Genomic DNA, 22594 nt, shown 5'->3' with positions numbered 1-22594 from the left:
TTTAACATGATCACTGACACTTTAACCTGGACCCAGGGTTTAACATGATCACTGAAGCTTTAACCTGGACCCAGACCACAGGGACCCAGAGTTTAACATGATCACTGAAGCTTTAACCTGGACCCAGGGTTTAACATGATCACTGAAGCTTTAACCTGGACCCAGGGTTTAACATGATCACTGAAGCTTTAACCTGGACCCAGGGTTTAACATGATCACTGAAGCTTTAACCTGGACCCCCGTGTGGTTTCCCTTGATGGTTAAGGATCACACATTCAGTATGTTCCTGCCACATGGTTGAGAGGACCTGGAAGTCATGGGCTGCGTCTTAAATGGAACCCTATTTCCTACATAGTGCACTACTTTTGACCAGGACCCATAGGGAATAGGGTGCCATTTGGGACATAACCATGGTAGCTCTGTCTGTGTAAATGGCCTGATTACAAATGCATGACAAGCGCATGAGACGTTTATTGTTGTGACAACAGGAATTATCAGTGATGAAGACATGGTATGTGTCAACATGAAGGAAAACATGGCTTGCATGAAGGTTGTCTTAAAGTTGACATAATAATATTATAAGACATTCTATGGCTCTAACGCACATACACAGATACACACACAAGCACATACACACACACACACACACACCTCCCAGTGACTACACGTCCCAAATGTGGCCCATCTGGCCCTGATCCCTCTCCCCCAGCCAGTGCTCTGCTCGGCGGCCACACAGACTGGTGGTTTTACAGTCAGTCTGTCTGGACATGACATCTGAATGGCTTCTCTGTGGGCAGAGACTTGAGTCATAGAGAGACGGAAATTCAACCTTAGTAAAACATTAGTTCAACATTGACTCATTCTCTTTGAACCACCGTTTGACTATTTCAGGCCCTTAAGCATAGAGTCAGACCAACGTACAGTATCATCAACATGGAAAGACACGTCCCAGATTCAAAGACAACCACATAGCCCAGAGGTTATTCAATCCTCAAACACGGTTGTCGAGGTACACAGTCAGCACAAGTAGTCATAGCCTTCCACCAAGACTGTAATTGGTTGAATGAGGTGAGTGATTGCCTGGCGGTAACAAAAGTTCCCCAGCAGGTCCTCTGCGGATAAGAGTTACCACCACTGGGGTCAGATTGATTTCAAACTGAGCAAGGGTTTAAGGAATGAGGCTACACTACCATCTAGTGGTCGTTGTAAGCAACTACAAGACCTTGACACCGGTATGATCCAACAAAATGTGCTGAACAATTTCAGAACATGACGTCTGTTTCAAAAGGTGATCATACTTGCAAAATATAAATAATTGCGTTATCACTATCATCATTAATGGTGATATTGATGATTAAACTGATTTGGAGGACTCATGTGTACAAATGGTTATTTTTCAAGGAAATTATCAAATAAAAATCCTATATCGTATCATCTCTATCCCTTATTATCGCAGCAAATGGATCAATGCAACAATGTATTCATTTTTTATAAATGTTTTATGTATTTGTTTATTTGCATCCAAAGAGTATAATGGTTTGGCTGACAACCAAGAAGGGTACAATTGCGGCCCGCATTTCTGGGCGTTCCTACACTCAGGACTCCCGAGTGGCGCAACAGTCTGAAACACTGGATCTCAGTGCAAGAGGCGTCACTGTAGTCCTTGGTTCGATTCCAGGCTGCATTACATCCGACCGTGGTTAGGAGTCCCATAGGGCGGCGCACAATTGACCCAGCAGCGTCCGGGGTAGGCCGTCATTGTAATTATGGATTTGTTCTTAACTGACTTGCCTAGTTAAATAACATGTGAGCATTCCTGCAGGAACACCTCTTTATAATTGTACTGTACATTTTTAAACTAGGACATGAAGGAGGCGGGGGGCGCTCCAGTACAGTAGGTGATGCACAATAACGTTTGATGCCAATCACCGACAAAACCCCACAGAAGAAGGGGCGGTGGCGACAACGGTAGCTAGCTAGCCGTACACCGATAGACAGTGTCCTTCGACCCCAGCAATGTTTTCATGCAATTCTGTTAACGGTGAGGGCAGGTGTTGGGCAAGCGGGAGCAAAGGACACTGTTTACCGGTGTCGCCGTCGTGGTTTTCCTGCTATCCCACCTTGGTTGTTCCCTCAGCTAGTGATATATCTAGGGTTGCTTGAGAGGCTAATAGATGTCGAGGAAGGAGTAGATTCAGTTGTGAAAGTTAACATTTAATAACACAGTACTATGCTTTCTTTAATATATTCACAGATGGATCTAATGACCCTAAAAAAGTCAGGACAGGAACAGCTTTTAGAGTTTAAGGTGGCAGTGACGAAAAGAGCAACAGGTCATTTATCTGTTTACACAATGGAGATGTCCATACTCTTGGCTGCAGAGTGGGCGGAGGAGGTGAGGATGACGGTAGTCATCTAGTCTGACTCCTGTTGCAGCACTGATGAGCTCAAATTCATGTGTGTCTCAGAGCAGACAGGGTGTATTGTATGAGGTTCTGCAGTGCTTGTTCAGGGCGAAACAGACGGGGGTGTTTGTGATGTTCCTCTGGGTACCAGCTCGTGTGGGAGTAGAGGGGAATGAGGGGGTGTGGATGCTATCGCCAAGCAGCCTCTCAAACATCCTAATGTTGACATGGATTTGTCCATCAGTAAAGCAGAAGCCAAGGGTTTATGAGAACAGTGGTTAAAAACAAATGGCAAGAGTTGTGGAACAGGAAGGGAAAGGGATGACACCTGTATAATATCTATGAAAATGTGGGGGGGCAGGGAGGTCCTCAGGCAGAGAGAGAAGGGAGGAAAGTGTCGTCACAAGGCTGAGCCTGGGAAACACAAGGCTCAACAGGACATAGGTGGGGAAACATCCAACTGGGTGGTGGGATCACTGTCAGGAGGAGATGGAGACAGTGGAACACGTTCCATTTCAGTGCCATCAATATGGGAGGGAAAGGGGGAGATTATTGGTACATTTAAGGAGTAATGGGGTTGAAGAGACGATATTAAGTCAACTGCTGGGGAAATCTTCAGGGGCTGTAATATTTAATGATGTATTTCGCTTCCTTAGGGAGATGAGAATAATGGGTAGGATTTAGACCTTCCTGTCTCTGGTTAACACTCCAGTCCAGTTGGTGGCGGTAATGCACCTTAAATAGTCCAATGAAGAAGAGCGAAAACGAAAGTAGTTATTTCTCAGGACAACCAAGGCCGGAGGTAAAACATCTATAGTTTGGTAAATGAAGTATATTCGATTGAAAATCTGTTTGTTTGAGGGTCGGGGGTGGAATATGATACTTGTTTCTTAGTTTGTAAGGTGTATGTGATGAATGAATGTTGTTTTAATGGACGGCAATGGTCTGTGAAGAGAAAGTGTTTTTGTATAGTGTATAGTGTATAGTGTATAGTGCACACCCAAGCAGTAGTGCACACCATAGCAAACCACAGCAAAACGTTATGCAACAAAGACGATAGTTTCTTAGTAGGCTACTATTTTAGTGTAGGCTAAATAGTTTAGACATAATTACAATCATCCACATCTTAAAATGCTTTTTCAATTTCACAGATGTTGAATCCTGGGGCAGTAAAGCACAGCATGGGGTGGAAACTATTCTGCTGTGTTTTTACATTGATGGTTGGCCTTCTTGGTACGCTTTTCCTAAATGAATCATTTTAGATACACTATGTTCTTTTTGTGTGAACTGGCCTCTTGATCAACATCATTGAGTGTGTTCACTGTATTAGCCTAATGTTAAATATGTTGAGGATTTAGTTTGGCTACAAATATGTAAACATTATAATCCTTGTATTTCTTTTACTTCCCGACCGTTTCCACAGAATGCCCCTCGATTGGTAATGGTATCATTATTAAAACTGTGAATTTGAAGCACTCTGTCACTCTCCCTTGCAATGCAACCTGTGACATTGGCATCGTTTGGAAGATTGTAGATGGCCAGGTCGTTGCCAAGATTGATCAAGGAAAATTAATTGAAGGAAAACGCTTTGAGAAGAGGGTGGAAATCAACAAAGACCTCTCTCTCACAATCAGCTCTGCGGTGTACAATGACAAGGGCTCATATGAGTGTGTCTGTGATAAGCAGAATGTTGCAGATGTGAAGCTAGATGTTCTGGGTAAGCTGAACAGACATGACAAAACTTGACATATTGAATGTTGACTGGGAACAAGAACTATGACTACTTTACTCAGGGATAGATTTGAAGAGTTTACTTCCAAAATGCTTTATCCACCATTATTGGTTATGTGTGTTATTATTATTCTTCATGTGTGTGTAAAATATTACTGTTCTCAGATTTATTTATTTTTTCATGTTTTTATTTGCAAAATATTATATATATTTTTTTTAGCTGGAATGGAATGTTCGTATCCTGTATATTTGACAGTGATATGTGATCGTCTCACCTACACCTAGGTATCTTAAAGGGATACTTCAGGATTTGGGCAATGAGGCCCTTTATCTATCCCCACGGAGTCAGGTGAACTTGTGGATTCCATTTGTATGTCTCTGTATCCAGTGTGAAGGAAGTTAGAGTTAGTCTCGTGAGCCAATGCTAACTAGCGTTAGCACAATGACTGGAAGTCTATGGGTATCTGCTAGCAGTTTTTTGTTACATTTGACTGTAAAACATAGTAGTACTACTTATTTCTCTAAGAGGCGGCTATATAGCGTTTTGTCTCTGAAATGAAACCATCCAGTGATAGATTTTAAACAAATACATTGAACAACCCCATACCATGATTAGAGAGTGAAAAAACATACCAATCTCTTTCATCATTTCTAATTACATTAAAAGACCAACATTTCTGAAAATGGATATACAGCGTTTTGGAATTAAACATTTTCACATCTTCATTTATGCATTTGCAATTGTTGCAATATTGTAATATTGGCCAGACCACTGTTTTTCTGAAGTCAGTGTGTAATTCAAAGTCTACATACTGTTGATTTGTGTTTTAGAGTTGTGATCAATGATAATAGTATAATATCATTCTTTATTTGTGTCTATTCAACTCATGTCCATTTATCCTTTATTCCCTCATCCTCCACTCCGCTCCTTTTGGCTTTCACACTATGCTAACTTTAACGCCCCAGCACCTTCTCTAAACCTTAACCCCCCAGCACCTTCTCCCTGACCTTAACCCACAGCACCTTCTCTCTGACCTTAATCCCCAGCACCTTCTCTCTGACCTTAACCCACAGCACCTTCTCTCTGACCTTAACCCCCCAGCACCTTCTCTCTGACCTTAACCACCCAGCACCTTCTCTCTGACCTTAACCCCCCAACACCTACCCCCTTCACATTAACCCCCAAGCACCTTCTCTCTCACCTTAACCCCCCAGCACCTTCTCTCTAACCTTAACCACCCAGCACCTTCTCTCTAACCTTAACCACCCAGCACCTACTCTCTAACCTTAACCCCCAGCACCTTCTCTCTGACCTTAACCCCCCAGCACCTTCTCTCTGACCTTAACCCCCCAGCACTTTCTCTCTGACCTTAACCCTCCAGCACCTTCTATCTGACCTTAAACTCCCAGCACCTTCTCTCTGACCTTAACCCACAGCACCTTCTCTCTGACCTTACCCCCCAGCACCTTCTCTCTAACCTTAACCCCCCAGCACCTTCTCTCTAACCTTAATCCCCCAGCACCTTCTCTCTAACCTTAACCCCCAGCACATTCTCTCTGACCTTAACCACCAAGCACCGTCTCTCTAACCTTAACCCCCAGCACTTTCTCTATAACCTTAACCCCCAGCACCTTCCCCTTCACTTTAACCCCCAGCACCTTCTCTCTAACCTTAACCCCCAGCACCTTCTCTCTAACCTTAACCCCCAGCACCTTCTCTCTAACCTTAATCCCCCAGCACATTCTCTCTGACTTTAACCCCCAAGCACCTTCTCTCTAACTTTAACCACCCAGCACCTTCTCTCTAACCTTAACCCCCCAGCACCTTCTCTCTAACCTTAACCCCCAGCACCTTCTCTCTAACCTTAATCCCCCAGCACATTCTCTCTGACTTTAACCCCCAAGCACCTTCTCTCTAACTTTAACCACCCAGCACCTTCTCTCTGACCTTAACCCCACAGCACCTTCTGTCTAACCTTAACCCCCCAGCACCTTCTCTATAACCTTAACCCCCAGCACCTCCCCCCTTCACTTTAACCCCCCAGCACTTTCTCTCTGACCTTAACCCCCAGCACCTTCTCTCTAACATTAACCCCCCAGCACCTTCTCTCTAACCTTAACCCCCCAGCACCTCCCCCTTCACTTTAACCCCCAAGCACCTTCTCTTTAACCTTAACCCCCAGCACCTTCTCTCTAACCTTAACCCCCAGCACCTTCTCTCTGACCTTAACCACCCAGCACCTTCTCTCTGACCTAAACCACCCAGCACCTTCTCTCTGACCTTAACCACCCAGCACCTTCTCTCTGACCTAAACCACCCAGCACCTTCTCTCTGACCTTAACCCCCCAGCACCTTCTCTCTGACCTTAACCCCCCAGCACCTTCTCTCTAACCTTAACCCCCCAGCACCTTCTCTCTAACATTAACCCCCCAGCATCTTCTCTCTAACCTTAACCCCCAAGCACCGTCTCTCTAACCTTAACCCCCAGCACTTTATCTATAACCTTAACCCCCAGCATCTTCCCCCTTCACTTTAACCCCCAGCACATTCTCTCTAACCTTAACCCCCAGCACCTTCCCCCTTCACTTTAACCCCCAGCACCTTCTCTCTGACCTAAACCACCCAGCACCTTCTCTCTGACCTTAACCACACAGCACCTTCTCTCTGACCTTAACCCCCAGCACCTTCTCTCTGACCTTAACCCCCAGCACATTCTCTCTGACTTTAACCCCCAAGCACCTTCTCTCTAACCTTAACCCCCAGCACCTTCTCTCTGACCTTAACCCCCCAGCACATTCTCTCTGACTTTAACCCCCAAGCACCTTCTCTCTAACTTTAACCACCCAGCACCTTCTCTCTGACCTTAACCCCACAGCACCTTCTGTCTAACCTTAACCCCCAGCACCTTCTCTATAACCTTAACCCCCAGCACCTTCTCTCTAACCTTAACCCCCAACACCTTCTCTCTAACATTAACCCCCAGCACCTTCTCTCTAACCTTAACCCCCAGCACCTTCCACCTTCACTTTAACCCCCAAGCACCTTCTCTTTAACCTTAACCCCCCAGCACCTTCTCTCTGACCTTAACCCCCAGCATCTTCTCTCTGACCTTAACCACCCAGCACCTTCTCTCTGACCTAAACCACCCAGCACCTTATCTCTGACCTTAACCACCCAGCACCTTCTCTCTGACCTTAACCACCCAGCACCTTCTCTCTAACCTTAACCCCCAGCACCTTCTCTCTGACCTTAACCCCCAGCACCTTCTCTCTAACCTTAACCCCCAGCATCTTCTCTCTAACATTAACCCCCAGCATCTTCTCTCTAACCTTTACCCCCAAGCACCGTCTCTCTAACCTTAACCCCCAGCACTTTATCTATAACCTTAACCCCCCAGCACCTTCCCCTTCACTTTAACCCCCAGCACCTTCTCTCTAACCTTAACCCCCCAGCACCTTCTCTCTAACCTTAATCCCCCAGAACCTTCTCTCTAACCTTAACCCCCAGCACCTTCCCCTTCACTTTAACCCCTCAGCACCTTCTCTCTAACCTTAACCCCCAGCACCTTCTCTCTAACCTTAACCCCCAGCACCTTCTCTTTAACCTTAACCCCCAGCACCTTCTCTCTAACCTTAATCCCCCAGCACATTCTCTCTGACCTTAACCCCCAAGCACCATCTCTCTAACCTTAACCCCCAGCACTTTCTCTATAACCTTAACCCCCAGCACCTTCCCCCTTCACTTTAACCCCCAGCACCTTCTCTCTAACCTTAACCCCCAGCACCTTCTCTCTAACCTTAACCCCCAGCACCTTCTCTCTAACATTAAATCCCCAGCACCTTCTCTCTAACCTTAACCCCCAGCACCTTCCACTTTCACTTTAACCCCCAAGCACCTTCTCTTTAACCTTAACCCCCCAGCACCTTCTCTCTAACCTTAACCCCCAGCACCTTCTCTCAGACCTAAACCACCCAGCACCTTCTCTCTGACCTAAACCACCCAGCACCTTCTCTCTGACCTTAACCACCCAGCACCTTCCTCTGACATTAACCACCCAGCACCTTCTCTCTAACCTTAACCCCCCAGCACCTTCTCTCTGACCTTAACCCCCCAGCACCTTCTCTCTAACCTTAACCCCCAAGCACCATCTCTCTAACCTTAACCCCCAAGCACCATCTCTCTAACCTTAACCCCCCGCACTTTCTCTATAACCTTAACCCCCAGCACCTTCCCCCTTCACTTTAACCCCCAGCACCTTCTCTCTAACCTTAACCCCCAGCACCTTCTCTCTAACCTTAACCCCCAGCACCTTCTCTCTAACATTAAATCCCCAGCACCTTCTCTCTAACCTTAACCCCCAGCACCTTCCACTTTCACTTTAACCCCCAGCACCTTCTCTTTAACCTTAACCCCCAGCACCTTCTCTCTAACCTTAACCCCAGCACCTTCTCTCTGACCTAAACCACCCAGCACCTTCTCTCTGACCTAAACCACCCAGCACCTTCTCTCTGACCTTAACCACCCAGCACCTTCTCTCTGACCTTAACCACCCAGCACCTTCTCTCTAACCTTAACCCCCAGCACCTTCTCTCTGACCTTAACCCCCAGCACCTTCTCTCTAACCTTAACCCCCAAGCACCTTCTCTAACCTTAACCCCCAGCACTTTCTCTATAACCTTAACCCCCCAGCACCTTCCCCCTTCACTTTAACCCCCAGCACCTTCTCTCTAACCTTAACCCCCGGCACCTTCTCTATAACCTTAAACCCCCAGCACCTTCTCCCTTCACTTTAACCCCCCAGCACCTTCTCTCTGACCTTAACCCCCAGCACCTTCTTTCTAACCTTAACCCCCAGCACCTTCTCTAACATTAACCCCCCAGCACCTTCTCTCTAACCTTAACCCCCAGCACCTTCCACCTTCACTTTAACCCCCAAGCACCTTCTCTTTAACCTTAACCCCCAGCACCTTCTCTCTAACCTTAACCCCCAGCAACTTCTCTCTGACCTTAACCACCCAGCACCTTCTCTCTGACCTAAACCACCCAGCACCTTATCTCTGACCTTAACCACCCAGCACCTTCTCTCTGACCTTAACCCCCAGCACCTTCTCTCTGACCTTAACCACCCAGCACCTTCTCTCTAACCTTAACCCCCAGCACCTTCTCTCTAACATTAACCCCCAGCACCTTCTCTCTAACCTTAACCCCCAGCACCTTCCACCTTCACTTTAACCCCCCCCAGCACCTTCACTTTAACCCCCAAGCACCTTCTCTTTAACCTTAACCCCCAGCACCTTCTCTCTAACCTTAACCCCCAGCACCTTCTCTCTGACCTTAACCCCCAGCACCTTCTCTCTAACCTTAACCCCCAGCACCTTCTCTCTGACCTTAACCCCCAGCACCTTCTCTCTAACCTTAACCCCCAGCATCTTCTCTCTAACATTAACCCCCAGCATCTTCTCTCTAACCTTAACCCCCAGCACCGTCTCTCTAACCTTAACCCCCAGCACTTTATCTATAACCTTAACCCCCAGCACCTTCCCCCTTCACTTTAACCCCCAGCACCTTCTCTCTAACCTTAACCCCCAGCACCTTCTCTCTAACCTTAACCCCCAGCACCTTCTCTCTAACCTTAACCCCCAGCACCTTCTCTCTAACCTTAATCCCCCAGCACCTTCTCTCTAACCTTAACCCCCAGCACCTTCCCCCTTCACTTTAACCCCCAGCACCTTCTCTCTAACCTTAACCCCCAGCACCTTCTCTCTAACCTTAACCCCCAAGCACCATCTCTCTAACCTTAACCCCCAGCACTTTCTCTATAACCTTAACCCCCAGCACCTTCCCCCTTCACTTTAACCCCCAGCACCTTCTCTCTAACCTTAACCCCCCGGCACCTTCTCTCTAACCTTAACCCCCAGCACCTTCTCTCTAACCTTAATCCCCCAGCACATTCTCTCTAACCTTAACCCCCAGCACCTTCCCCCTTCACTTTAACCCCCAAGCACCTTCTCTCTAACCTTAACCCCCAGCACCTTCTCTCTGACCTTAACCCCACAGCACCTTCTGTCTAACCTTAACCCCCCAGCACCTTCTCTATAACCTTAACCCCCCAGCACCTTCTCTCTAACCTTAACCCCCAGCACCTTCCTCTAACATTAACCCCCAGCACCTTCTCTCTAACCTTAACCCCCAGCACCTTCCACCTTCTCTTTAACCTTAACCCCCAGCACCTTCTCTCTGACCTTAACCCCCAGCACCTTCTCTCTGACCTTAACCACCCAGCACCTTCTCTCTGACCTAAACCACCCAGCACCTTATCTCTGACCTTAACCACCCAGCACCTTCTCTCTGACCTTAACCACCCAGCACCTTCTCTCTAACCTTAACCCCCAGCACCTTCTCTCTGACCTTAACCCCCAGCACCTTCTCTCTAACCTTAACCCCCAGCATCTTCTCTCTAACATTAACCCCCAGCATCTTCTCTCTAACCTTTACCCCCAAGCACCGTCTCTCTAACCTTAACCCCCAGCACTTTATCTATAACCTTAACCCCCAGCACCTTCCCCCACCTTCACTTTAACCCCCAGCACCTTCTCTCTAACCTTAACCCCCAGCACCTTCTCTCTAACCTTAATCCCCCAGAACCTTCTCTCTAACCTTAACCCCCCAGCACCTTCCCCCTTCACTTTAACCCCTCAGCACCTTCTCTCTAACCTTAACCCCCAGCACCTTCTCTCTAACCTTAACCCCCAGCACCTTCTCTTTAACCTTAACCCCCAGCACCTTCTCTCTAACCTTAATCCCCCAGCACATTCTCTCTCACCTTAACCCCCAAGCACCATCTCTCTAACCTTAATCCCCAGCACTTTCTCTATAACCTTAACCCCCAGCACCTTCCCCCTTCACTTTAACCCCCCAGCACCTTCTCTCTAACCTTAACCCCCCAGCACCTTCTCTCTAACCTTAACCCCCAGCACCTTCTCTCTAACATTAAATCCCCAGCACCTTCTCTCTAACCTTAACCCCCAGCACCTTCCACTTTCACTTTAACCCCCAAGCACCTTCTCTTTAACCTTAACCCCCCAGCACCTTCTCTCTAACCTTAACCCCCAGCACCTTCTCTCTGACCTAAACCACCCAGCACCTTCTCTCTGACCTAAACCACCCAGCACCTTCTCTCTGACCTTAACCACCCAGCACCTTCCTCTGACATTAACCACCCAGCACCTTCTCTCTAACCTTAACCCCCAGCACCTTCTCTCTGACCTTAACCCCCAGCACCTTCTCTCTAACCTTAACCCCCAGCACCATCTCTCTAACCTTAACCCCCAAGCACCATCTCTCTAACCTTAACCCCCCGCACTTTCTCTATAACCTTAACCCCCAGCACCTTCCCCTTCACTTTAACCCCCAGCACCTTCTCTCTAACCTTAACCCCCAGCACCTTCTCTCTAACCTTAACCCCCAGCACCTTCTCTCTAACATTAAATCCCCAGCACCTTCTCTCTAACCTTAACCCCCAGCACCTTCCACTTTCACTTTAACCCCCAAGCACCTTCTCTTTAACCTTAACCCCCAGCACCTTCTCTCTAACCTTAACCCCCAGCACCTTCTCTCTGACCTAAACCACCCAGCACCTTCTCTCTGACCTAAACCACCCAGCACCTTCCTCTGACATTAACCACCCAGCACCTTCTCTCTAACCTTAACCCCCAGCACCTTCTCTCTGACCTTAACCCCCAGCACCTTCTCTCTAACCTTAACCCCCAAGCACCATCTCTCTAACCTTAACCCCCAGCACTTTCTCTATAACCTTAACCCCCAGCACCTTCCCCTTCACTTTAACCCCCAGCACCTTCTCTCTAACCTTAACCCCCCAGCACCTTCTCTATAACCTTAAACCCCCAGCACCTTCCCCCTTCACTTTAACCCCCAGCACCTTCTCTCTGACCTTAACCCCCAGCACCTTCTTTCTAACCTTAACCCCCAGCACCTTCTCGCTAACATTAACCCCCAGCACCTTCTCTCTAACCTTAACCCCCAGCACCTTCCACCTTCACTTTAACCCCCAAGCACCTTCTCTTTAACCTTAACCCCCAGCACCTTCTCTCTAACCTTAACCCCCAGCAACTTCTCTCTGACCTTAACCACCCAGCACCTTCTCTCTGACCTAAACCACCCAGCACCTTATCTCTGACCTTAACCACCCAGCACCTTCTCTCTGACCTTAACCACCCAGCACCTTCTCTCTGACCTTAACCACCCAGCACCTTCTCTCTAACCTTAACCCCCAGCACCTTCTCTCTAACATTAACCCCCAGCACCTTCTCTCTAACCTTAACCCCCAGCACCTTCCACCTTCACTTTAACCCCCAAGCACCTTCACTTTAACCCCCAAGCACCTTCTCTTTAACCTTAACCCCCAGCACCTTCTCTCTAACCTTAACCCCCAGCACCTTCTCTCTGACCTTAACCACCCAGCACCTTCTCTCTAACCTTAACCCCCAGCACCTTCTCTCTGACCTTAACCCCCAGCACCTTCTCTCTAACCTTAACCCCCAGCATCTTCTCTCTAACATTAACCCCCAGCATCTTCTCTCTAACCTTTACCCCCAAGCACCGTCTCTCTAACCTTAACCCCCAGCACCTTATCTATAACCTTAACCCCCAGCACCTTCCCCCTTCACTTTAACCCCCCAGCACCTTCTCTCTAACCTTAACCCCCCAGCACCTTCTCTCTAACCTTAACCCCCAGCACCTTCTCTCTAACCTTAACCCCCAGCACCTTCTCTCTAACCTTAACCCCCAGCACCTTCCCCCTTCACTTTAACCCCCAGCACCTTCTCTCTAACCTTAACCCCCAGCACCTTCTCTCTAACCTTAACCCCCAAGCACCATCTCTCTAACCTTAACCCCCAGCACTTTCTCTATAACCTTAACCCCCAGCACCTTCCCCTTCACTTTAACCCCCAGCACCTTCTCTCTAACCTTAACCCCCCAGCACCTTCTCTCTAACCTTAACCCCCAGCACCTTCTCTCTAACCTTAATCCCCCAGCACATTCTCTCTGACCGTAACCCCCAAGCACCTTCCCCTTCACTTTAACCCCCAAGCACCTTCTCTCTAACTTTAACCACCCAGCACCTTCTCTCTGACCTTAACCCCACAGCAACTTCTGTCTAACCTTAACCCCCAGCACCTTCTCTATAACCTTAACCCCCCAGCACCTTCCCCTTCACTTTAACCCCCAGCACCTTCTCTCTGACCTTAAACCCCAGCACCTTCTCTCTAACCGTAACCCCCAGCACCTTCTCTCTAACCTTAACCCCCAGCACCTTCCACCTTCACTTTAACCCCCAAGCATCTTCTCTCTAACCTTAACCCCCAAGCACCTTCCCCCTTCACTTTAACCCCCAGCATCTTCTCTCTAACCTTAACCCCCAGCACCTTCCCCCTTCACTTTAACCCCCCAGCACCTTCTCTCTAACCTTAACCCCCAGCACCTTCCCCCTTTACTTTAACCCCCAAGCACCTTCTCTCTAACCTTAACCACCCAGCCACTTCTCTCTGACCTTAACCCCACAGCACCTTCTCTCTGACCTTAACCACCCAGCACCTTCTCTCTGACCTTAACCCCCAGCACCTTCTCTCTGACCTAAACCACCCAGCACCTTATCTCTGACCTTAACCCCCAGCACCTTCTCTCTGACCTTAACCACCCAGCACCTTCTCTCTGACCTTAACCACCCAGCACCTTCTCTCTAACCTTAACCCCCAGCACCTTCTCTCTAACATTAACCCCCCAGCACCTTCTCTCTAACCTTAACCCCCAGCACCTTCCACCTTCACTTTAACCCCCAAGCACCTTCACTTTAACCCCCAAGCACCTTCTCTTTAACCTTAACCCCCAGCACCTTCCACTCTAACCTTAACCCCCAGCACCTTCTCTCTGACCTTAACCACCCAGCACCTTCTCTCTAACCTTAACCCCCAGCACCTTCTCTCTGACCTTAACCCCCAGCACCTTCTCTCTAACCTTAACCCCCAGCATCTTCTCTCTAACACTAACCCCCCAGCATCTTCTCTCTAACCTTTACCCCCAAGCACCGTCTCTCTAACCTTAACCCCCAGCACTTTATCTCTAACCTTAACCCCCAGCACCTTCCCCCTTCACTTTAACCCCCAGCACCTTCTCTCTAACCTTAACCCCCAGCACCTTCTCTCTGACCTTAACCCCCCAGCACCTTCTCTCTAACCTTAACCCCCAGCACCTTCTCTCTAACCTTAATCCCCCAGCACCTTCTCTCTAACCTTAACCCCCCAGCACCTTCCCCCTTCACTTTAACCCCCAGCACCTTCTCTCTAACCTTAACCCCCCAGCACCTTCTCTCTAACCTTAACCCCCCAGCACCTTCTCTCTAACCTTAACCCCCAAGCACCATCTCTCTAACCTTAACCCCCAGCACTTTCTCTATAACCTTAACCCCCAGCACCTTCCCCCTTCACTTTAACCCCCAGCACCTTCTCTCTAACCTTAACCCCCGGCACCTTCTCTCTAACCTTAACCCCCAGCACCTTCTCTCTAACCTTAATCCCCCAGCACATTCTCTCTGACCGTAACCCCCAAGCACCTTCCCCCTTCACTTTAACCCCCAAGCACCTTCTCTCTAACTTTAACCACCCAGCACCTTCTCTCTGACCTTAACCCCACAGCAACTTCTGTCTAACCTTAACCCCCAGCACCTTCTCTATAACCTTAACCCCCAGCACCTTCCCCCTTCACTTTAACCCCCAGCACCTTCTCTCTGACCTTAAACCCCAGCACCTTCTCTCTAACCGTAACCCCCAGCACCTTCTCTCTAACCTTAACCCCCAGCACCTTCCACCTTCACTTTAACCCCCAAGCATCTTCTCTCTAACCTTAACCCCCAAGCACCTTCCCCCTTCACTTTAACCCCCAGCATCTTCTCTCTAACCTTAACCCCCAGCACCTTCCCCCTTCACTTTAACCCCCAGCACCTTCTCTCTAACCTTAACCCCCAGCACCTTCCCCTTTACTTTAACCCCCAAGCACCTTCTCTCTAACTTTAACCACCCAGCCACTTCTCTCTGACCTTAACCCCACAGCACCTTCTCTCTGACCTTAACCACCCAGCACCTTCTCTCTGACCTTAACCCCCAGCACCTTCTCTCTGACCTAAACCACCCAGCACCTTCTCTCTGACCTTAACCACCCAGCATCTTCTCTCTGACCTTAACCACCCAGCACCTTCTCTCTAACCTTAACCCCCAGCACCTTCTCTCTGACCTTAACCCCCAGCACCTTCTCTATAACATTAACCCCCCAGCATCTTCTCTCTAACCTTAACCCCCAAGCACCGTCTCTCTAACCTTAACCCCCAGCACTTTATCTATAACCTTAACCCCCCAGCACTTTATCTATAAACTTAACCCCCAGCACCTTCCCCCTTCACTTTAACCCCCAGCACATTCTCTCTAACCTTAACCCCCAGCACCTTCCACCTTCACTTTAACCCCCAAGCACCTTCTCTCTGACCTTAACCCCAGCACCTTCTCTCTAACCTTAACCCCCAGCACCTTCTCTCTGACCTAAACCACCCAGCACCTTCTCTCTGACCTTAACCACCCAGCACCTTCTCTCTAACCTTAACCCCCAGCACCTTCTCTCTGACCTTAACCCCCAGCACCTTCTCTCTAACCTTAACCCCCAGCACCTTCTCTCTAACATTAACCCCCAGCACCTTCTCTCTAACATTAACCCCCAGCATCTTCTCTCTAACCTTAACCCCCAAGCACCTTCTCTAACCTTAACCCCCAGCACCTTCCCCCTTCACTTTAACCCCCAGCACCTTCTCTCTGACCTTAACCCCCAGCACCTTCTCTCTAACCTTAACCCCCAGCACTTTCTCTCTAACCTTAACCCCCAGCACCTTCCACCTTCACTTTAACCCCCAAGCAACTTCTCTTTAACCTTAACCCCCCAGCACCTTCTCTCTAACCTTAACCCCCAGCACCTTCTCTCTGACCTTAACCACCCAGCACCTTCTCTCTGACCTAAACCACCCAGCACCTTCCCCCTTCACTTTAACCCCCAGCACTTTATCTATAACCTTAACCCCCAGCACCTTCCCCTTCACTTTAACCCCCAGCACCTTCTCTCTAACCTTAACCCCCCAGCACCTTCCCCCTTTACTTTAACCCCCAAGCACCTTCTCTCTAACTTTAACCACCCAGCCACTTCTCTCTGACCTTAACCCCACAGCACCTTCTCTCTGACCTTAACCACCCAGCACCTTCTCTCTGACCTAAACCACCCAGCACCTTCTCTCTGACCTTAACCACCCAGCACATTCTCTCTGACCTTAACCCCCAGCACCTTCTCCTCCCCCAACACCTTCTCTTAACCCCCCCAGGCACCTTCTCTATAACCTTAAACCCCCAGCACCTTCCCCCTTCACTTTAACCCCCAGCACCTTCTCTCTAACCTTAACCCCCAGCACCTTCTCTCTAACCTTAACCCCCAGCACCTTCTCTCTAACCTTAATCCCCCAGCACCTTCTCTCTAACCTTAACCCCCAGCACCTTCCCCTTCACTTTAACCCCCAGCACCTTCTCTCTAACCTTAACCCCCAGCACCTTCTCTCTAACCTTAACCCCCAGCACCTTCTCTCTAACCTTAACCCCCAGCACCTTCTCTCTAACCTTAACCCCCCGGCACCTTCTCTCTAACCTTAACCCCCGGCACCTTCTCTCTAACCTTAACCCCCAGCACCTTCTCTCTAACCTTAATCCCCCAGCACATTCTCTCTGACCGTAACCCCCAAGCACCTTCCCCTTCACTTTAACCCCCAAGCACCTTCTCTCTAACTTTAACCACCCAGCACCTTCTCTCTGACCTTAACCCCACAGCAACTTCTGTCTAACCTTAACCCCCAGCACCTTCTCTATAACCTTAACCCCCAGCACCTTCCCCCTTCACTTTAACCCCCAGCACCTTCTCTCTGACCTTAAACCCCAGCACCTTCTCTCTAACCGTAACCCCCAGCACCTTCTCTCTAACCTTAACCCCCCAGCACCTTCCACCTTCACTTTAACCCCCAAGCATCTTCTCTCTAACCTTAACCCCCAAGCACCTTCCCCCTTCACTTTAACCCCCAGCATCTTCTCTCTAACCTTAACCCCCAGCACCTTCTCTCTAACCTTAACCCCCAGCACCTTCTCTCTAACCTTAATCCCCCAGCACATTCTCTCTGACCGTAACCCCCAAGCACCTTCCCCTTCACTTTAACCCCCAAGCACCTTCTCTCTAACTTTAACCACCCAGCACCTTCTCTCTGACCTTAACCCCACAGCAACCTCTGTCTAACCTTAACCCCCAGCACCTTCTCTATAACCTTAACCCCCAGCACCTTCCCCCTTCACTTTAACCCCCAGCACCTTCTCTCTGACCTTAAACCCCAGCACCTTCTCTCTAACCGTAACCCCCAGCACCTTCTCTCTAACCTTAACCCCCAGCACCTTCCACCTTCACTTTAACCCCCAAGCATCTTCTCTCTAACCTTAACCCCCAAGCACCTTCCCCCTTCACTTTAACCCCCAGCATCTTCTCTCTAACCTTAACCCCCAGCACCTTCCCCCTTCACTTTAACCCCCAGCACCTTCTCTCTAACCTTAACCCCCAGCACCTTCCCCCTTTACTTTAACCCCCAAGCACCTTCTCTCTAACTTTAACCACCCAGCCACTTCTCTCTGACCTTAACCCCACAGCACCTTCTCTCTGACCTTAACCACCCAGCACCTTCTCTCTGACCTTAACCCCCCAGCACCTTCTCTCTGACCTAAACCACCCAGCACCTTCTCTCTGACCTTAACCACCCAGCATCTTCTCTCTGACCTTAACCACCCAGCACCTTCTCTCTAACCTTAACCCCCAGCACCTTCTCTCTGACCTTAACCCCCCAGCACCTTCTCTATAACATTAACCCCCCAGCATCTTCTCTCTAACCTTAACCCCCAAGCACCGTCTCTCTAACCTTAACCCCCAGCACTTTATCTATAAACTTAACCCCCAGCACCTTCCCCCTTCACTTTAACCCCCAGCACATTCTCTCTAACCTTAACCCCCAGCACCTTCCACCTTCACTTTAACCCCCAAGCACCTTCTCTCTGACCTTAACCCCAGCACCTTCTCTCTAACCTTAACCCCCAGCACCTTCTCTCTGTCCTTAACCACCCAGCACCTTCTCTCTGACCTAAACCACCCAGCACCTTCTCTCTGACCTTAACCACCCAGCACCTTCTCTCTAACCTTAACCCCCAGCACCTTCTCTCTGACCTTAACCCCCAGCACCTTCTCTCTAACCTTAACCCCCAGCACCTTCTCTCTAACATTAACCCCCTAGCACCTTCTCTCTAACATTAACCCCCCAGCATCTTCTCTCTAACCTTAACCCCCAAGCACCGTCTCTCTAACCTTAACCCCCAGCACCTTCCCCCTTCACTTTAACCCCCAGCACCTTCTCTCTGACCTTAACCCCCAGCACCTTCTCTCTAACCTTAACCCCCAGCACTTTCTCTCTAACCTTAACCCCCCAGCACCTTCCACCTTCACTTTAACCCCCAAGCAACTTCTCTTTAACCTTAACCCCCAGCACCTTCTCTCTAACCTTAACCCCAGCACCTTCTCTCTGACCTTAACCACCCAGCACCTTCTCTCTGACCTAAACCACCCAGCACCTTCCCCTTCACTTTAACCCCCAGCACTTTATCTATAACCTTAACCCCCAGCACCTTCCCCCTTCACTTTAACCCCCAGCACCTTCTCTCTAACCTTAACCCCCAGCACCTTCCCCCTTTACTTTAACCCCCAAGCACCTTCTCTCTAACTTTAACCACCCAGCCACTTCTCTCTGACCTTAACCCCACAGCACCTTCTCTCTGACCTTAACCACCCAGCACCTTCTCTCTGACCTAAACCACCCAGCACCTTCTCTCTGACCTTAACCACCCAGCACTTTCTCTCTGACCTTAACCACCCAGCACCTTCTCTCTAACCTTAACCCCCAGCACCTTCTCTCTGACCTTAACCCCCAGCACCTTCTCTCTAACCTTAACCCCCAGCACCTTCTCTCTAACCTTAACCCCCAGCACCTTCCCCCTTCACTTTAACCCCCAAGCACCTTCTCTAACCTTAACCCCCAGCACTTTCTCTATAACCTTAACCCCCAGCTCCTTCCCCCTTCACTTTGACCCCCAGCACCTTCTCTCTAACTTTAACCACCCAGCACCTTCTCTCTGACCTTAACCACACAGCACCTTCTCTCTAACCTTAACCCTCAGCAGCTTCTCTATAACCTTAACCCCAGCACCTTCCCCCTTCACTTTAACCCCCAGAACCTTCTCTCTGACCTTAACCCCCAGCACTTTCTCTCTAATGTTAACCCACCAGCACATTCTCTCTAACCTTAAACCCCCAGCACCTTCCCCCTTCACTTTAACCCCCAAGCACCTTCTCTCTAACCTTAACCCCCCAGCACCTTCTCTCTGACCTTAACCCCCCAGCACCCTCTCTCTAACCTTAACCCCCCAGCACCTTCTCTCTAACCTTAACCCCCAAGCACCTTCTCTCTAACCTTAACCCCCAGCACCTTCTCTCTGACCTTAACCCCCAGCATCGTCTCTAACCTTAACCCCCAGCACCTTCTCTCTAACCTTAACCCCCAGCACCTTCTCTCTGACCTTAACTCCCCAGCACCTTCTCTCTAACCTTAACTCTCGAGCACCTTCTCTCTAACCTTAACTCCCCAGCACCTTCTCTCTGACCTTAACTCCCCAGCACCTTCTCTCTGACCTTAACCCCCAGCACCTTCTCTCTAACCTTAACCCCCAGCACCTTCTCTCTAACCTAAACCCCCCAGCACCTTCTTTCTGACCTTAACCCCCAGCACCTTCTCTCTAACCTTAACCCCCAGCACCTTCCCCATTCACTTTAATTGTCATACATTGCATGTAGACCTAAATCTAATTCAATTACTTTCATAATTGCACACCATTCAAGGCCCACCCCTCTTCTCCCTCCTCATCTAACAGTCCCGACAGAAATATCAGCTCACGTCGGAGATAATGTCACACTTCACTGCTATGGCTCAACCAAAAAGCAGGCAACCGATGGTGAGATGTATGTCCAGTGGGAGAAAGATGGACAGACTGTGCTGAAGATTGACCCAACCAATACTACCTTTGGCCCTGGATTCATTGACAGGACATCAGTGACCTGGGATGGTTACGGAGAGGGTGACCTGTCCCTCACCATCACCGGTGTACGCTCGTCTGACCAGGGGACCTACCTGTGCTTCTTCAACAGTGATAGTGACCCAGGATATCCACATGGAGTCACTCTCACTGTTAAAGGTGGGATGTCTATTGAATGCTTTTCTCACTTAAGTATTCTATTTAAAATGCACTTTTTAACGTATAGACATTGTTCTTTGTCTTATTATTATCATAGTAGTAGATGTAGTGTTAGTGTAATATTTCAAGAGAATAGTATTTAATCATGGCAGTCTTGCTGTTTTGTATTGTTGTCTGCGCTAGTTGAGATTATAAACTGGGTGGTTCGAGCCCTGAATGCTGATTGGCTGACAGCCGTGGTATATCAGCCTAAGACCACACCCCCTCAGGCCTTATTGCTTCAGTATAATATTGTTGTCATTTCCCTTATCTTTGCTGCACTAACACTACTATTTTCTATCTTTCTGTCTTTCTCTAGAAAAGCAATTGGAGCCTGCAATGACTTATAGTGAAAGGAGTAGGGTGCCATTGATAGTAATAATTATTCCCATCATTTGTGTGCTCGGGTTCCTGGCGATTCACAAGAGAAATAGGAGACAGCCAACAGCATCACCAGCACATCTCTCCGTTCCAGTTCAGGACAGCCAACCGTTGCCAGAAGTCCCAAGAATCCAGAGTTGTTGTGATGATGATCTCGATGAGACCACGTGTCCTGAGGGGATGTATGAACGCACAGAGGAGGAGCTTCATCTCCCAGTAGCTGAAAGTGGGACACTGCTAGTGCAGGAGAAGAGCAGCACAGGGAGTTGAGTATGAAGATAGTATGTTCTGGTTGCCAACTTCTTTGTTTGTGAAATGTCCTATGTTCTCTGAAGTGGATGCCTTCCTATCATAGTTTACGGTAGCCAATGACTGCAGCTTGATTACCTTGAATCAAATGATACAGGGTTTACTTTATCTCTAGCCCAGTCTTCTTTGTTCTGCCTAACCTTTATTTTACTAGGCAAGTCAGTTAAGAACAAATTCTTATCTTCGATGACGGCCTAGGAACAGTGGGTTAACTGCCTGTTCAGGGGCAGAACGACAGATTTTGTACCTTGTCAGCTCGGGGATTTTAACTTACAACCTTTTGGTTACTAGTCCAATGCTCTAACCACTAGGCTACCCTGCCGCCCCTAGTCTTCCAGCCTCACTGGTGGCTTAAATTGTTTAAAGCTAGATATTTTACACCAGCATAAGCATTTTATTGGGGGTGAGAGGTATAAAGGAGGATCCTTTGAGTGTGTGGATATGAAAGGGAAGCTGGTAGGGTATAAAGGAGGAATCATTCATCTCTCTGGTGGTGGTGCTACTGTTATTCTAACTGGAAGGTTTACTAGTCAAGATCAATGTCACATTTAATCTGGTCTTGCTTGATATCAAAGGGATATCACAGTACGTGTAATACACAATATCCTCACAAGAGGGCAGATGTACACCATCATTTTAAAGTAAACTATGATTCTTTTTGGGTCAGTGATACACTTGGGACGTCCCTACCCTAAATCCTAACCTGAATCCACAAGCGATACTTTAATCCTTACATTAACTATTTTACATTTCGACTTCTGTGGGGTAGGCACGTCCCAAGGATCCTCGATAACAGATTAATGCATTATTATAAGGTATTACATGATGCGTAATAAATATATGTATTTGCTAAATTATTATAAAGAATGTTTGCTATATTTACGTTTATTTTATCGAATGTAAGAAATATTATTGTTCACAAAGTGTAAACCTGTGTCGAAACTGTTTTGAGAAACTGGCGCAAGCACCTGTAACTTTTGTAGTGATACTACTTCTGTAGTGATTGTCATTTTCGGTGAGTCTTTTCAGAGAGCCGGATCATTTGGCTCCGAGCCGGTCCATATGTCAGATCTGGCCAAATTATTAGATGTCCTGCAAAAACAATGTAGTATTTTTTTTACGCACTTAAAAAACAATCTGTATGCACCAGATTGCTGTGATCTCCTCACTATTTATTGTTTCTGCAGTGAGGACTCACCCTTTTTACAATTAGTTTATAATGTATCTGCAGAAAAAATAAATAGCTCAAAAGGGAGTAGTAGCCGTATGCAAATCAGGGAGCCAAATGAACAACTCTT

The 22594-nt window shown here is 48.4% G+C and overlaps 1 protein-coding gene across 2 annotated transcripts; it reads left to right on the top strand.

The window, feature by feature from the left end:
* Positions 1–3152: 3152 nt before the first annotated feature.
* On the top strand, positions 3153–21697 carry LOC135507151 (butyrophilin-like protein 2). Of its 2 annotated transcripts, none has more exons than XM_064926734.1 (5): positions 3153–3226; positions 3557–3638; positions 3829–4122; positions 20247–20567; positions 21082–21697. In XM_064926734.1, the coding sequence occupies exons 2-5, from the start codon at positions 3557–3559 to the stop codon at positions 21255–21257; spliced, it is 873 nt and encodes a 290-aa protein (XP_064782806.1). In that variant the 5' UTR covers positions 3153–3226; the 3' UTR covers positions 21258–21697. The 2 variants fall into 2 exon arrangements, with proteins under 2 accessions (XP_064782806.1, XP_064782805.1); XM_064926733.1 differs by having other exon boundaries at positions 20926–21697.
* The last annotated feature ends 897 nt before the right edge of the window (positions 21698–22594 follow it).

Source organism: Oncorhynchus masou, chromosome 20, assembly GCF_036934945.1.
Source record: "Oncorhynchus masou masou isolate Uvic2021 chromosome 20, UVic_Omas_1.1, whole genome shotgun sequence".
Taxonomy (NCBI): Eukaryota; Metazoa; Chordata; class Actinopteri; order Salmoniformes; family Salmonidae; genus Oncorhynchus; species Oncorhynchus masou.
Note: the sequence above shows the minus strand (reverse complement) of the source record. Positions and strands in the feature narration are given on the sequence as shown.

Bases quoted from the DNA above. Each gene is read 5' to 3' on its own strand.
- LOC135507151 (XM_064926733.1), top strand. From the start codon at position 3,557: ATGTTGAATCCTGGGGCAGTAAAGCACAGCATGGGGTGGAAACTATTC. The intron at 3,639-3,828 runs GTACGCTTTTCC...CCGTTTCCACAG, and splicing joins ATTGATGGTTGGCCTTCTTG to AATGCCCCTCGATTGGTAAT. The intron at 20,568-20,925 runs GTGGGATGTCTA...GTCTTTCTCTAG, and splicing joins AGTCACTCTCACTGTTAAAG to AAAAGCAATTGGAGCCTGCA.